The 14082-nt window shown below is 38.2% G+C and overlaps 1 protein-coding gene across 5 annotated transcripts in view; it reads left to right on the top strand.

Annotated features, from left to right (window-relative positions):
- LOC126191520 (calcium-transporting ATPase sarcoplasmic/endoplasmic reticulum type) overlaps window positions 1-14082 on the top strand; it is a 94934-nt gene that overhangs the window by 53103 nt on the left and 27749 nt on the right. For all 5 annotated transcript variants that reach the window (XR_007538367.1, XM_049932435.1, XM_049932443.1 and 2 more), the window contains exons 4-11: window positions 3369-3451; window positions 6830-6934; window positions 7501-7639; window positions 8839-8981; window positions 10273-10363; window positions 11198-11370; window positions 11513-11736; window positions 12783-13290. Coding sequence is in view for 4 of the 5 variants with exons in the window: in XM_049932435.1 (XP_049788392.1) it covers window positions 3369-3451; window positions 6830-6934; window positions 7501-7639; window positions 8839-8981; window positions 10273-10363; window positions 11198-11370; window positions 11513-11736; window positions 12783-13290 (1466 nt within the window). In the remaining variant the exon portion in view is untranslated. The remainder of the gene's footprint in view (window positions 1-3368; window positions 3452-6829; window positions 6935-7500; window positions 7640-8838; window positions 8982-10272; window positions 10364-11197; window positions 11371-11512; window positions 11737-12782; window positions 13291-14082) is intronic.

Raw genomic sequence — 14082 nt, 5'->3', positions numbered from 1 at the left:
GGGATGTGCTACTCAAAACGGGGACAACTTTTGCAAACAATTGACTTTATGCATTGAAGCAAATGGGGATAATTTGGAACAATTTCTTCGTGGCCAATTTCATTAATGAGGCACCCTAAATTGTGAGAGGCAAGGGGACTCTCACTAATGAAGCACCCCATGGGAACATCATTCCTGGGAAACGCTAAAAGTAGGATGCAGTACATTTTGTCAAAAAATAGCTAAATTTGGCATAACGAAAGTATTGGTGCACATTTTTCATCGATTTGATGCCTCTTTGTCGGATAATTCTAAATATACCAGAGTTCTTCCCAAGTTTACTTTTTTCTCAATTTCAGCACCTTCTGTCAACGGTTTAAAAAATGTTTCAGACAAAACTTGATTACTTTTTTTTATGGAGAATCCGAATCTGCAATAAAAATGGGTGTCTCCATTTAAGATTTAAAAGTTGCCTGCACCCCACCCAAGGGGGCAGGGGCTTGGAGTTCACGTGTAGTATCATTTGATGTTCCCACTTTGAGCTTACGAGCTTGCCTTAACCACTATTGTTACCCAATGTATAGTTTTCGAGATAATCTCATCTGAAACTTCAGATGGACCACCTAGCATATTGGCTTTGGGCATTCGAAGTACTTGCCGACTTTCGAGTAATTCATTCAGTAAACTACAAAGTAAACCTATACAGCAACGCGTAGTATTGTTTAGCAGACCATTCTGGCAATTTCCTCTGTCCTATCGTGGCGACTGACATCAGACATCACAGCATGGTGTCATGTAGTACTCACCAGTCTAGTATTGAGCTTACTTGGGTACACAAACAGCATTGTTCCCATCCATGATTGGAGACACAACGTTCTCTGTGGGACTTTTTCTGAGACTACATTTTTATTTACGCCGCGTGGTACCACAGGGTTCTCCCAGTCTGTAGAGGAACGTCTTCTAGCACCAGTGGAAGGCGGTTTGTTAGGAGACTGCGATAGTTATGCGCGTTGAGTGTTCCGTCTATGAAAAATGGGCCTATGAGCTGATGGTTCACTATCCCACACCACACATTTACACACCACGGACGCTGATGTTCCACCTGACGAAGCCAACAGGGATTGTGGACAAACCAGTAGCACATAGTGCGGTGGTCTTCCTAGCTGATAGGTAACTGTGGCTTCATTACTAAACAAGTGCATGATACATCTGAAGTATCCTGTCTTAATGCCCAGGCAGAAGTTAACATGATTCTCATAATCATTTTGATGCAGCTCTTGTTGGAGAGCGATATGACAGGAATGGAGCCTATGTCGATAGAGAATGTGTAGGACTCTGCCTGCCTGATGCCACTTTCTCGTGCGATTGTGAGGGTGCTAACTTGCGGATCAACTGCAACTTATTTTGTGTGTTACATTGTCTAGGCAATACTCTAGCACTTTTACGTTAATGGTTGACGAGGTTGATAAATAATTGCCGAGATGGTTGATATCTATTGGCATATCATGTCGCATAAACCGTGCAACAACGAACTGCATTCTTCCTATACCCACCGTACACCATTAGCATTGGTAAATCCTGCCGTCCACTCATGACATAGTGCTTGGACTGTCTCACTCTGACCAGCAAGTCACAGTCTACTCAAGGCAAACATAACATCATAGTACCTAGCAACTATGCAGGTTGAGTGGCACAAACAAGTGTCGGTGTGGAAGCTTTGCAAAATACGTTCTCATAAAACTCGCACTAGAATCCTGCAGCAAACTCCACTGACGTCCTAATTTACCCGACTTTGTTTTTTAATGTCAATAACCTTTGTTCCATATAAAAAGTGTATTATTGCACAAAAATACACTTTCTAAGTATTATTACATTCTGTTGATAGACTAACAATAGCCGGCCGAAGTGGCCGTGTGGTTAAAGGCGCTGCAGTCTGGAACCGCAAGACCACTACGGTCGCAGGTTCGAATCCTGCTCGGGCATGGATGTTTGTGATGTCCTTAGGTTAGTTAGGTTTAACTAGTTCTAAGTTCTAGGGGACTAATAACCTCAGCAGTTGAGTCCCATAGTGCTCAGAGCCATTTAGACTAACAATATGAGCCCCTGACTACCAATGCATGCTGGGAAAAACGCACAACAGTTACACATTCCATTTCCGCAATATTAGCAGTGCAAGTCTTAGTTGATTCACCCTGTATACAGTGCTCTTTTTGTGACGGGAAGCGCCGGTACGCCGTACCTGTACCTCTGACAAAAAAACAGCATTAAAATAGCATTTTAAGATGTCTAAATTTCAAAAACAAAAAAAAAAAGAAACAGTATTGGTTACTCACTGTACTGGCGTCCCCACACCACCAATTCCTTTCTGCTTTGTAAATATGTCATTATCAGTGCTTCACAAAATGAGATTCTATTAGGAATTCTCGTAAAGCGGAAACCATTGTCGACCATTGTTATTGGAAAGCGTACATTTTGGTGAAATTGGCGCTGTGTGTGTTAATCACCGATCAGGTGATGGAATGGTGAAGACTTTACGCTCTTATTCGAGGGGAGATAATCCTCATTTAGATTTGCTGCTGTTGCCCTAAAGCCCAGTAGACGAAAAACCTTAAAACACCATTATCCTTCCCTCATCCTCGCTTCTTCACCTGTAGAGCGGCTGCGGCCTGTTATCTAGGCTATAGATTTTGTAGTTTCTTAAGTCACTTCTGGCAACAAAGTCTCACTCATAATTTTTCAGTGACAGTACTGTTTAAATATTTTGCAGGAAATCTCAGCTTTCTCTGACGGCTGAAACAGTATAATCATGAATTCTGATTACTGTCGCAGCCGTAGGAGCTAATAATAAATCCTTTGTGTAGAATTTCTAATTGTTAACCATATTGTAATTAGTGTATTAGTCATAACATCGTGGAGATGAGGAAATCAGAAACCATATGGTCCAAACGTCTAGTGTTAGTGTTCTTTAGAAGTAGAGTAGCAGTGATTATAAAATGTTTCATTAGGTCTTCCTCTCCCTCCTCTTTGTCGCCGTCATCCTCCTCCTCCCATTAGTAGCACTTCCAAAAAGCAGAGGAACTGCAGAAATTACGTCATTTGAGTTGAAATCGGTACAGTGCTTACAGTACTATCACATGCAAAATATCAGTTATTTCAATACCTCCTTGTACAAATACTTTGAACAGCACAGCAGTTGTCTTGCACGTTAGCTTCCCCCCCCCCCCCCCCCACACACATTTTTGTAATTACTGGTTTCTTAGGCCATTAGTGTCTTTCCTCCAGCATAAATTTAATTTTGATTGAATAGGATGTTGTGGTACTGTTAATCCAGTTTTGGAAATTACAATTATTTCCGTGATTTCCTCCATAATTTTTTTTGTTTGTTTCAGGCAAGTCGATATGGCAGTTGGTATTAGAGCAATTCGACGATCTTCTAGTTAAAATTTTGCTGCTTGCAGCCATCATATCATTCGTAAGTATTTACTTCGTCACAAATAAAAGTTCGACTTTAGTTATAATATAGAAATAGTATATGTTCATCCACAGCCAGTTTAAAGCACAAGCTACTCTAGCGGCCCCTTGTGGTGCCAAGCTGAAGTACAACAGAGGTGGCAAAGCACAAAAAAATTTAAAGAGTCTTACCAAGAGTCTAAGGAAAGGCAAGTAAGTTCGGGGGTGGGGGTGATGTGGTGCTTGTGTGGACACATTTCTGGTCTGGTCCAGTGTTTATCACCCTTGCAGAATAAGCTGCAGAAATGTTTGAACACGTTTCCTTCCACTACATATAACCCTCCCCCTCTCCCCTACCCTCCCCCAGCAGTCTCTTAAGAGATGCTTGGCTTGCCTTCGATGCAGCTCTTTTCATTTAAGCAGAGGGCTTTGTCTTTAAGGGAATTGGAATTTGTCAGGAACGAAAGGAATTCGGAAGGAATTGGCTACGGCCTAGTGAGGGACCAACCCCAGCATTTGCCTAAACTGAAAATTGGAAACCACAGAGTCCCATAAAGGTTGTCAGCGGATGGATTCGGACCACTTCATCTCCCAAATCTAGTGGTTGCTAGTTCAGCACCTTTTGGCGCCAACCAACCCTACTTGGTGGAGAATTTGAAAAAATTGGTTATTGTGCATTTTTTTCTAATAAGATAAAATGTGTCATAACAAAAGATGGAATGGTGGTATTGCATGTACGTGCTTCATTATTTGATAAGGCATGAGTGCGTTCATATTTTAATATTTAATTGTGCAGGGAATTCGTGGCTTCAGTTATTCTAGTATTACAAGTGCGTAAATTGATTTGGAACAAAAGGAGGTGGGGGAGAGATGCAGGGCATAGTTGGTTCAGACAAATTCAAGCAGCTAGCTGAAAAAATCTTTTAGAAACAAACATATTATAGAATGTGCTGTCATCACACATTACTTGTGCGCTCCACTAACCCCTCCCCATTGTTTCATATCAGAATTGATTTTCACAAGTGAGGGCCTTCCAGGTGATCAGATTGGGCAATATTTTGCCATTTGGGCTGAGAACAATGTGATTTTGAGCAAATTTATGAAAGAACTGCAACCATGGCTGTTTGGGCGATATTTTTGTTGACCAACACAATGTTTGGGAACGCTGGAAAATCCAAGTGTGTTTTTATGCACTGATTTTAATATAAATTTATTTGCAATAATTTTTACTATCCACTGCCTTGTAAAACACGGAAGTTTTGCGACTTCAAAATTCTACCTGTCACCTACTAACAAATCCAATGTTAACATTAAACTTCTACAGATTGGTAATTAGGTTATTATTGTAATGCATACAAATTTGTAACTTACCATAATGCTGTTGGATGAATCAGAATTGATTTTCCTCTTCTTTCTTGTTGCAAACTTCTCCATAATTAGAAACTGTCACAACAGTGCACAGCAAAAATGAATAAAAGACAACACATATATCAAATTTGACTGCAAGTAAGAACTGAACTGATTTACGAAACAACAGAAGAAGTTGATTAAGGCCATAAATGTACAGTGGTTGGTCTTGGCTAAAGTAAGGATAGTGCAATCTGTGTATAGATAGTTTAAATCCATCAGTGCCCTTGTTGACTAATGATAATATGTATCCCTTTTTTGCAATATGATTGAATATCAGAATATGAGGTATAATAAAAAGTTTCCACTCGAAGGCCATACATTCCGGAATTGGTGTGCCACTCAGGCAAAATTGCAGTGATTATTGAAGCAATCATCCCAATGACTCACCAGGTTGAAGAAACCAATTTGCGAAAATACCGTGTGCTGCTGCGTGAAGAAGTTCGAAAGTGCAGACTGCACATCCTCATCTGAAAGGTATTGTCGACCTTTCAAGGCCTTTTTTTAAGGGGACTGAAGGCATGGGAATCTTACTGGGCCGATGACGGCCGTAGGATGGGTGCTCGAGTGTCTCCTGCTTGAGTTCATTATCATGAAGCAGCAGAACCCCCTTATCACACCATTCTACAATGGTGGTTTCCGACAGACATGCTGCTCATAAAAATCGTCATCCCCCAATGGATGTAGCAGTGTTTCTTATTTGGCAACCTAGAAAAAAATAACAGCACATCGGTCCTGTTCGGATGCAGTTGGTAATAACGTTGCCATAGTTATGTTCCCTCATTTACTTCATGCAAGTTGGAACAACACAAATGCCACACACATCCCTTGCCTTCAAGTCGGTGCTTATATACCTGCATCAGAGCAGCGCTACATTGCATCTACGCTGCAGCAACACCCTCAAACTGAAACTTCTTGATCATCGCTTGTATCTTTCAATTTCACTACACGGCAACTAGGTCACGTGTAATTTCATTCAGGTGATTGGGGGAGGGGGATCGGAGGTCCGGACCCAGTGGACCCTCTCTTTGGCTACGTCCTTGGCCTGGGATGCACTGATTTGGAACAAGTGCCACACAAGTGTCAGATTTCATTCAGGAAGTTATCTGCCACACTGGTCTAAATCGCTGCCTGTGAGTCACTAGTGATATTTTGCAACATATATGAAACCACTGTCATTGTGTTCAACATGAATTTGTACCAAAACTTCTGCAATGCATATGGAAATGGCATGATAACAAGTCAAAACAGACATGCCAGCCAGAAGTTCAATGTTTGTGGAAGGAAGTTAAGCTCAATTTCACTGACAAGAATTCTCTTAGTGATCATAAAATCAAGAGACTGGAAAGCTACACAATCGCGTGGTTCAAGAGAAGGCACAAACAATTTTGTCTTTCATTTGCAAAGTAAGTAAATGTCCAGTGACATTTAAAGTGTATAATACACCAATAAAAGGTCAATTTTTTTTTGCAACTAGCAGCTGAAAATACTACTGGCATAATTATGGATTTGTTGAAATTCAATCAGAATGGTGGCTTCCGTGTAGTCTTTCATAATCAAATATGTAAAGGATAAACTGTGTTCATGGATCTTGCAATTTCCATTAAAAACATTTAAATGTAATGTTGTCCATGTTAATATCAGTAGCTTTCAAGAAAATTAATTAACATTAACCCTCAGGCTACCAGTACAAAATGAAGTTTGAGAACCCTTTCAGCACCACCAAATAGTATCTGATCAAGAATTCAGGGGGGGGGTCTAGTTTTTCAAAGCCACTCATCATTTGATTGTATTTCATTCTGGTTATAACTTGCTTTCTGCCAGTCCATGAAAAATAAGTTTGGTTTATTTAAATTAGTCTTAAATTGTTGCCTTAGATGTTACATATTTAATAACATCAGAAATCTATTGATAAAAGTAGTGCATCATTTCTTAAAATATATATCTCAAATTTGACAACACTATTATTTCTAAAGTAAAGTTTCTGTTGCAGGTTCTTGCCTTGTTTGAAGAGCATGAAGATTCAGTCACTGCATTTGTTGAACCTTTTGTTATTTTGCTTATTCTCATTGCCAACGCTGTGGTTGGTGTTTGGCAGGTAATAATTTTATATAACGTCAAAAGATAATAACCTTATGTTACTGTGTGTGTGTGTGAGTGTGTGTGTGTGTGTGTGTGTGTGTGTGTGTGTGTGTTTGGTTTTTTTAATTCTTTGCACCTTTGCACAGTTCTCCCATAAATTTCACTTTTGATTATGTCTGAGTTTTTTAATTTTTGCATGTTTGTTGCCTCCTGATCGAATCCAAATCAAAGCTAGTATTCCTAAAAGATATTCTTGCTCTCTGCTATCAAATGCTCTTTTAAAATTGACTGATGTAATGATGCATCCTTTGTTTGCTGTGTTAAAAAAATATGTTATTGAATTCTTCAGGCTAAAATTTTATCCTGTACACAATCACACTTTTCTGAATGTACCCTAATATTTGCCGAATTCGTATCTAGTTGTGGCTCAGTTTGGTTGAAGAGAAATTTGGATAGAATCCTGTAGGGCTTCAAATTGTGTTAAAACTAAAAGAACATTGTAATGCATGTGGAGAGAGAGAAATAGTAGTTACACATAAGCAAAAATTCATTTTACTGATTTCGCACTTCTGAATGCTACAGGAACGAAATGCTGAATCTGCAATTGAAGCGTTAAAAGAGTATGAGCCTGAAATGGGCAAAGTAGTAAGAGGTGATAAATCTGGAGTACAAAAAATCCGTGCCAAAGAAATTGTTCCAGGAGATATTGTGGAGGTCTCAGGTATCAATATTTTCATTTGTTCATTTAGAAGTTAAGATATATTAATAGGTGTATTTGTTTACTTTTAAATACTGCTTGGAATCGAGATGGCTTTTCTGGTCTCGTAGTATACCAATTGTTTCATAATTTGTTATTGGTTTCTGTCTTGACTGGCTTTTGTAAATTGTTTAACATGAGTAGCTGATTATGGCCCACAAGTTCACTGCTGATTGGAACTGTTAACTAATAATACGAGTTTGTTGCAAAAAAATATAATTGTTGGTAAACTAAAATGGTGCACAGAGATTAGCAATATATTTTAATGAAAATGCCCATTTTGCTCTATCAGTCAGGTTTTGTGTAACATCTTCATTTCATTTCCTTTGCCTATTTTATCTACTTGTAATTACATGAAAAGTAAGCAAAAAGTGAATTGTCTTTAAACAGCTTTAAGAAGTTTTATCATAATACAGTATTTGTTCTTCCCTTGTGCGTTATGCGAGTGCAACTTCAAAGAAAATATGTTCGTAGCGAGTTAAATATTTCTAAATAAAACACGATTTCAACAAGAGCGAGCTTAATTACTGATAGTGTAACAGCCAGAACTAATAGAAAAACGCGACTTATCGGTAGCGGCTGCGAGATAACACACACACCTCAGTTTTGCAAGCTTTAACTTAAATGCTGTTTGTGTGAATGGGAATTTCTCCACTCCCTCAAGAGATTTTTGTTTTCTCACATTTTTCTTTCCTTTCTTTTTCGTTCTCGGCTCAACACTTTGCTGCCTGACATAACCTCTTTGTAGTTCATACGACCTGTTAAAGAAACTCACCAAACGATGTACAATCATCTGCAATATTTTTGTGATTATGTAGTTTGAATTCAGTAAGTAACTGCCTATTATTTGCCAAAAGGTATCTGATACTATCTGAAATGACTTTTAAATCAAAAAGCAGGCCTAGAGTATTCCTGACTATGAAATGTGAAATGGGGTCTGCTTGCTGCAACATTTTCAAATGAAACCTGTAACATGTTACTGTTATCTACTCATATTTTTTCCATATACAGGATTGTAATACTTTGTAAGATGAGAATCAGTAGTACTGAAAACAGCTATTCTGTAACTTTTGTTTACTTTAATTTTTTGTGTGATTATATCAAGTAATGCAGTGTTCCACTGAAATCTCATTTAATCAATATGTAACTATTGTCTTTCTCAGTGGGTGACAAGATTCCAGCTGACATTCGACTTGTAAAAATTTTCTCCACTACTCTGAGGATTGACCAGTCAATTCTGACTGGGGAATCTGTGTCAGTTATAAAGCATACAGACCCAGTACCAGACCCTCGAGCTGTAAACCAGGTTAGATTGGAACTGTATACATTATGTATGATACTTTTAGCATGTTTCAGTGTTACGGAATAGTGCCCATAGGTCACAGTGCAAAATATGATGATAATATGAGAGTAGAATGTAGTCTGTTGCTTGTCATAGTACCATATGCTTCCTTGTGACATACTGATCTAGTTCTGTATTCAGCCAGTGTTAAGTGACTGTTGGACAAGGATCATCATCATTGCACAAGGACCCCTCTAGACTTTTCAGTGAATTACAGTTGTCAGCTCAATGCATTACAGTTTTCTAGTATCATCTACACACCTTACATTTTATTGTCTTCTTGTCTCATATCTTTGTGTGTGGCAAAGAACTTTCTTTGTCCACTCACCTGGCTACATATGCTGCCCACCTCTATTTAATTTAGTCATAATCACACCTTCAACTCCAAGTTGTTTTCTGATCAATTTGTTTGTTTACTAGTCTCACCCAGTACACCTCACTAGTACTCACTGAATAATTGTCAATTTATGAATAGTTTTTATGTTAAAAATGCCTCAGTGCTATAAGTCAAAACTGGCAATACCTGCTAAGTCAAAACTGGCAATACCTGCTGATTTAAATCTTAGTTTTAAAACTCTGTTTAGTTTTTCAGCAGATATGTGATTGTTCTTGACACACTCTAGTCTGAGAGGTCTATTTCTGTAGTCTCTTTACAATTCAACACATATTCCACATCACACATCTCTCTTTCTTTAACACTATGCATTGCTTCTGATCTCTCCCAAACATTTTTCTTCGTGATGTTGCAGTGCAAATTTGTTCATTTTCTCCACTTTCATCCCCCCACTTTTTCTGATTTATCTTCCCTTTCTCCGTATCTTCCAACAGATTTTGTGTTTTCATGTTTGTCTATTATTTGCCAATGTGTCTGATTTATGTTGTTTAACGTCTCTCCACTCAATTTCTGCACACTAACTTGATCTTTTGGTTAGCTTGAATGATTATTCAGACAATTATATCTCATCTTAAAACTTTCTTCAAGTTAGGTGTGCAGGAACATGGTTTTGGTATTATTGTTGTTTGCAAATGTCACCACGCTTTTGTCTGATTTCTCTTTCACCATCTTCAATTAGAAGTCACTCTTTCTTATTAAATTACTAGTATAAATTTCCTATTTTCCATCTTCATTGCATCCTGTAGTGTACCCGGCCTCTTGACAGCTCCTTCAGTACAGGAAAGTATGTACAGAAATATAACAATATCTACTTTTACAAAATTGAAATTGGAGCTTACAATTTGAAAATCTTTGTTACAGGACAAGAAGAATATCCTCTTCTCAGGTACTAATGTAGCAGCTGGAAAAGCTCGTGGTGTTGTGATTGGAACAGGTCTTGCAACAGCCATTGGTATGTATAACATTACATACAAATATCTTAGTTTTTAATAAACATTACATTAATTGAAAACGGTTGTAATTTCAACAACACTCATTTCCATAGCCAAATATTTATACCATCAATTTTCATAAAATTCTTGTGGGTTGTAGAGCGCATTGTATTGTAAGAGGTACCAATGTTTTTGCTAATATTGCCAGTGATCTTCTTCAGTGTGTATAATGCTATTGTGGTATGCTCTTTTATACTGTGAAAAAGCTATACAACAATATGCTGCAGTGATATTGCACACCCTGATCAAGGCCATTTGCAATATTAATTGAAATGTTATATTTTATGCTGCAGTGATATTGCACACCCTGATCAAGGCCATTTGCAATATTAATTGAAATGTTGTTATATTTTACAACCTGACATGATCAACAACTCAGATTTTTTTGATGGAAATTTGTTCTGGCCACATAGATCTAGCAACTTAAATTTGTTCCATCAGTAATAATGAAAGGGGCAGGGGACAGGGTTTGTGGGGTGGATGAGGTTACAACAATGCTGCCAAGCTGCAAAATAGACATGAAATTAGTATGTATGAAGGATGACTTTTGATGAATGTTGTGATGATAAGTTCAACAGGACCAGAGCAGATTGTCTTCCTTAGGTACATTAAAATGAGCTAATGCTTCATATGTATAATTGTCAGATGCTAACAGTATGTGAAATCTAACTACCCTTTCTTTTCTTTCTGTGGTACTGAAATGTTAAGGATTCATCTAATACTTGTAGATTTAAAACTCATGTTATTAAGAGTGGCATGCAGATTGTAACCCATGTACATCAATGATGTTTCAGGTAAGATCAGAACTGAGATGTCAGAAACAGAAGAGATCAAGACTCCTCTTCAGCAGAAGTTGGATGAATTTGGTGAACAACTGTCGAAAGTGATATCCGTTATATGTGTTGCTGTATGGGCGATCAACATTGGCCACTTCAATGACCCAGCTCATGGGGGTTCCTGGATTAAGGTGCCTTTTTAATTAATTGCTATTTATATGTCATTCCTTTGCTTACAAATTTTGCCAAGGCACTCTTGTCCAATTTTTTTATAAGAAAGAGAGGCCACTGAGCTTTTGATGTGAGTGTATCATAGAGCTTATAAATTTATAGGGTGCAGTTTACTACTTCAAGATTGCAGTAGCGCTGGCCGTTGCTGCTATTCCTGAGGGTCTCCCAGCTGTCATCACTACTTGTTTGGCCCTGGGCACAAGGCGTATGGCTAAGAAGAACGCAATTGTCCGATCTCTGCCCTCAGTGGAGACCCTGGGTTGTACTTCTGTCATTTGCTCTGACAAGACAGGAACATTGACAACAAATCAGATGTCTGTCAGCAGGTAATTGATCTTAGAAGGAGCAAGTTTTATGAAAAGGTTGAGTCCTCATCTCTGTAGTTAACTACTCACCACCATCATGATTTTTCCGGATGTTCAGCAACAACCAGAAAGATATGGTCTCTCTGAAGTTTGTCACCAAACCAGTGTTTACACTAAACAATATTAAAATACCTTTTTACTTGTACAAAAAGTTGTTTGTTCACATGTAGGATTAATTAAACCTTTAAAACAAGGAGCCTGCAATTACGTGTCACTCCAGTCATTATCTATAAATGCTATAGGATCATTTACACACACATACTATGTTTCATAGTTTTGAGATCTCAGCTGGCTACAAAGAAAGCACTTGCAACCTTATTGTTTTTGCCTTGCATGTCACTGTGCGTTATTAAACATTTGCATAAATTGTTAACTTTTTTGCACATGATCACCATGAAGCTTAAATATGTACTAGCAAGGCTTTACATTCCTTTGCAAAATATATTACGTTGCACCACCAAAGGGACACCTATGTGCAATGCATGTTATTTACATACTTCTCAGTTGTCTTTTCCCCATTCATCTTTTATGAATTATCATAATGTAACTTAGTAGTAATGCTATCTTTTGCCCTTTTTTCTCACATTTCACTACTACTACTCCAAATCACTTCTGTTCACTCAAAAGTGCACTGCCCATTAGTTAGTTGTTGTTGTTGTCATCGTTAGTGGTGCTGCTGCTGCTGCTGCTGCTACTACTACTACTACTACTACTACTACTACTACTACCACCACCACCACCACCACCACCACCACCTAACAGTCATCTCTATCAGTTTCATTATCATTGAAATATAATAGTAAACTAGTATTTCAAGTCATCTCAATCGTTGGAAAGCAAAATATTTTAACTGAAGGTAAAGCAAAAACAACTTCATACATTACTTCTTCTGAAACACTAAATTTTCTGTAAGTGGACATGTACTACGAACACAAGAGATATACATTTTATTTAATTGTTCTTCTCACTGCATCTGTCATTTCTAATTTTTTTAAACTTTTTTTTAGGATGTTTATATTTGAGAAGATTGATGGCAATGATAGCTCATTCCATGAATTTGAAATTACTGGTTCTACTTATGAACCCATTGGTGATGTCTTCCTGCATGGGCAGAAGATAAAGGCCAGTGAATATGACACATTACATGAATTGGCTACTGTCTGTGTTATGTGCAATGATTCAGCTATAGATTTCAATGAATTCAAGCAAGCTTTTGAGAAAGTTGGAGAGGCCACAGAAACTGCCTTAATTGTGTTGGCAGAGAAGCTTAATCCCTTTAACGTCAGCAAAATTGGTCTGGATCGTCGTGCTGCTGCCATCTGTGTTCGCCAAGAAATTGAAACCAAGTGGAAGAAAGAATTCACTCTGGAATTCTCCAGAGATCGCAAATCCATGTCATCTTACTGTGTTCCTCTAAAAGCTTCTCGCCTTGGATCTGGGCCCAAACTTTTCTGCAAAGGTGCCCCAGAAGGTGTCTTGGACCGCTGCACACATGCTCGTGTCGGCACTCAGAAGGTATGTGTTAGTGAGAGATTGACGTAAAAATGTTTGTCCCATCACATTATTTTCTGCATAGATAAAATTATCTTAAAAATTAAGTTATTGTACACAAAGCTCATTAGCTGTATTCATATCCGTATTGCAAAAGTGTGTTCAGTGAATAATGCTTTAAGTGAAGTGTATTCACAACAGCATGAGGCAAGTTGGAAAGTTGTTGTCTGGTACACAATTGTTGTTTATACAAGTGAAACTTAGCACTTCACTTTGGTCACCAGTGCTGCACAAGAGTGTAAGTTAAGTGCTAACTTGCTTTTCTACGTATATACACTGTAAACCACTCTGAAATGCATGGCAGAGCGTACATCCCATTAGACCAGTTAATAGGACTTTTTCCTATTCCATTCACATACAGATCATTGAAAAAATGGTTGTTTAAATGGCTCTTTGCATGCTGTAATTAATCTAATCTTATCCTCAGGTACCATGTTCGAGTGATGTGTGGGGAGTGTTGGAGTGATGTCTGAGGGGTTTCAGTGTTGTCCTAGAGTCACCAATGAAAACCAGTTCTCCAAACTTTGTCAGTAGACTTTCTTGGGATGTCTTCCATCTATCTTAAAGTGTCTGCCAGTGCAGTTCTTTCAGCATCTCAGTGACACTCTCCCGTGGATCAGACAAAACCTGTAACCATTCGTGCTGCTCTTCTTGGCATACATTAAGTAGCCGCTGTGAGTCCTGCATGGTATGGGTCCTGCACACTTCAGCACTATTCTAGAATTGGTTGCATAAATGATTTGTAAGCAATCTCCT

Source organism: Schistocerca cancellata, chromosome 1 (assembly GCF_023864275.1).
Source record: "Schistocerca cancellata isolate TAMUIC-IGC-003103 chromosome 1, iqSchCanc2.1, whole genome shotgun sequence".
NCBI lineage: Eukaryota > Metazoa > Arthropoda > Insecta > Orthoptera > Acrididae > Schistocerca > Schistocerca cancellata.
The sequence above is the reverse complement of the archived record's forward strand: the minus strand, read 5'-3'. Positions and strand labels throughout refer to the sequence as shown.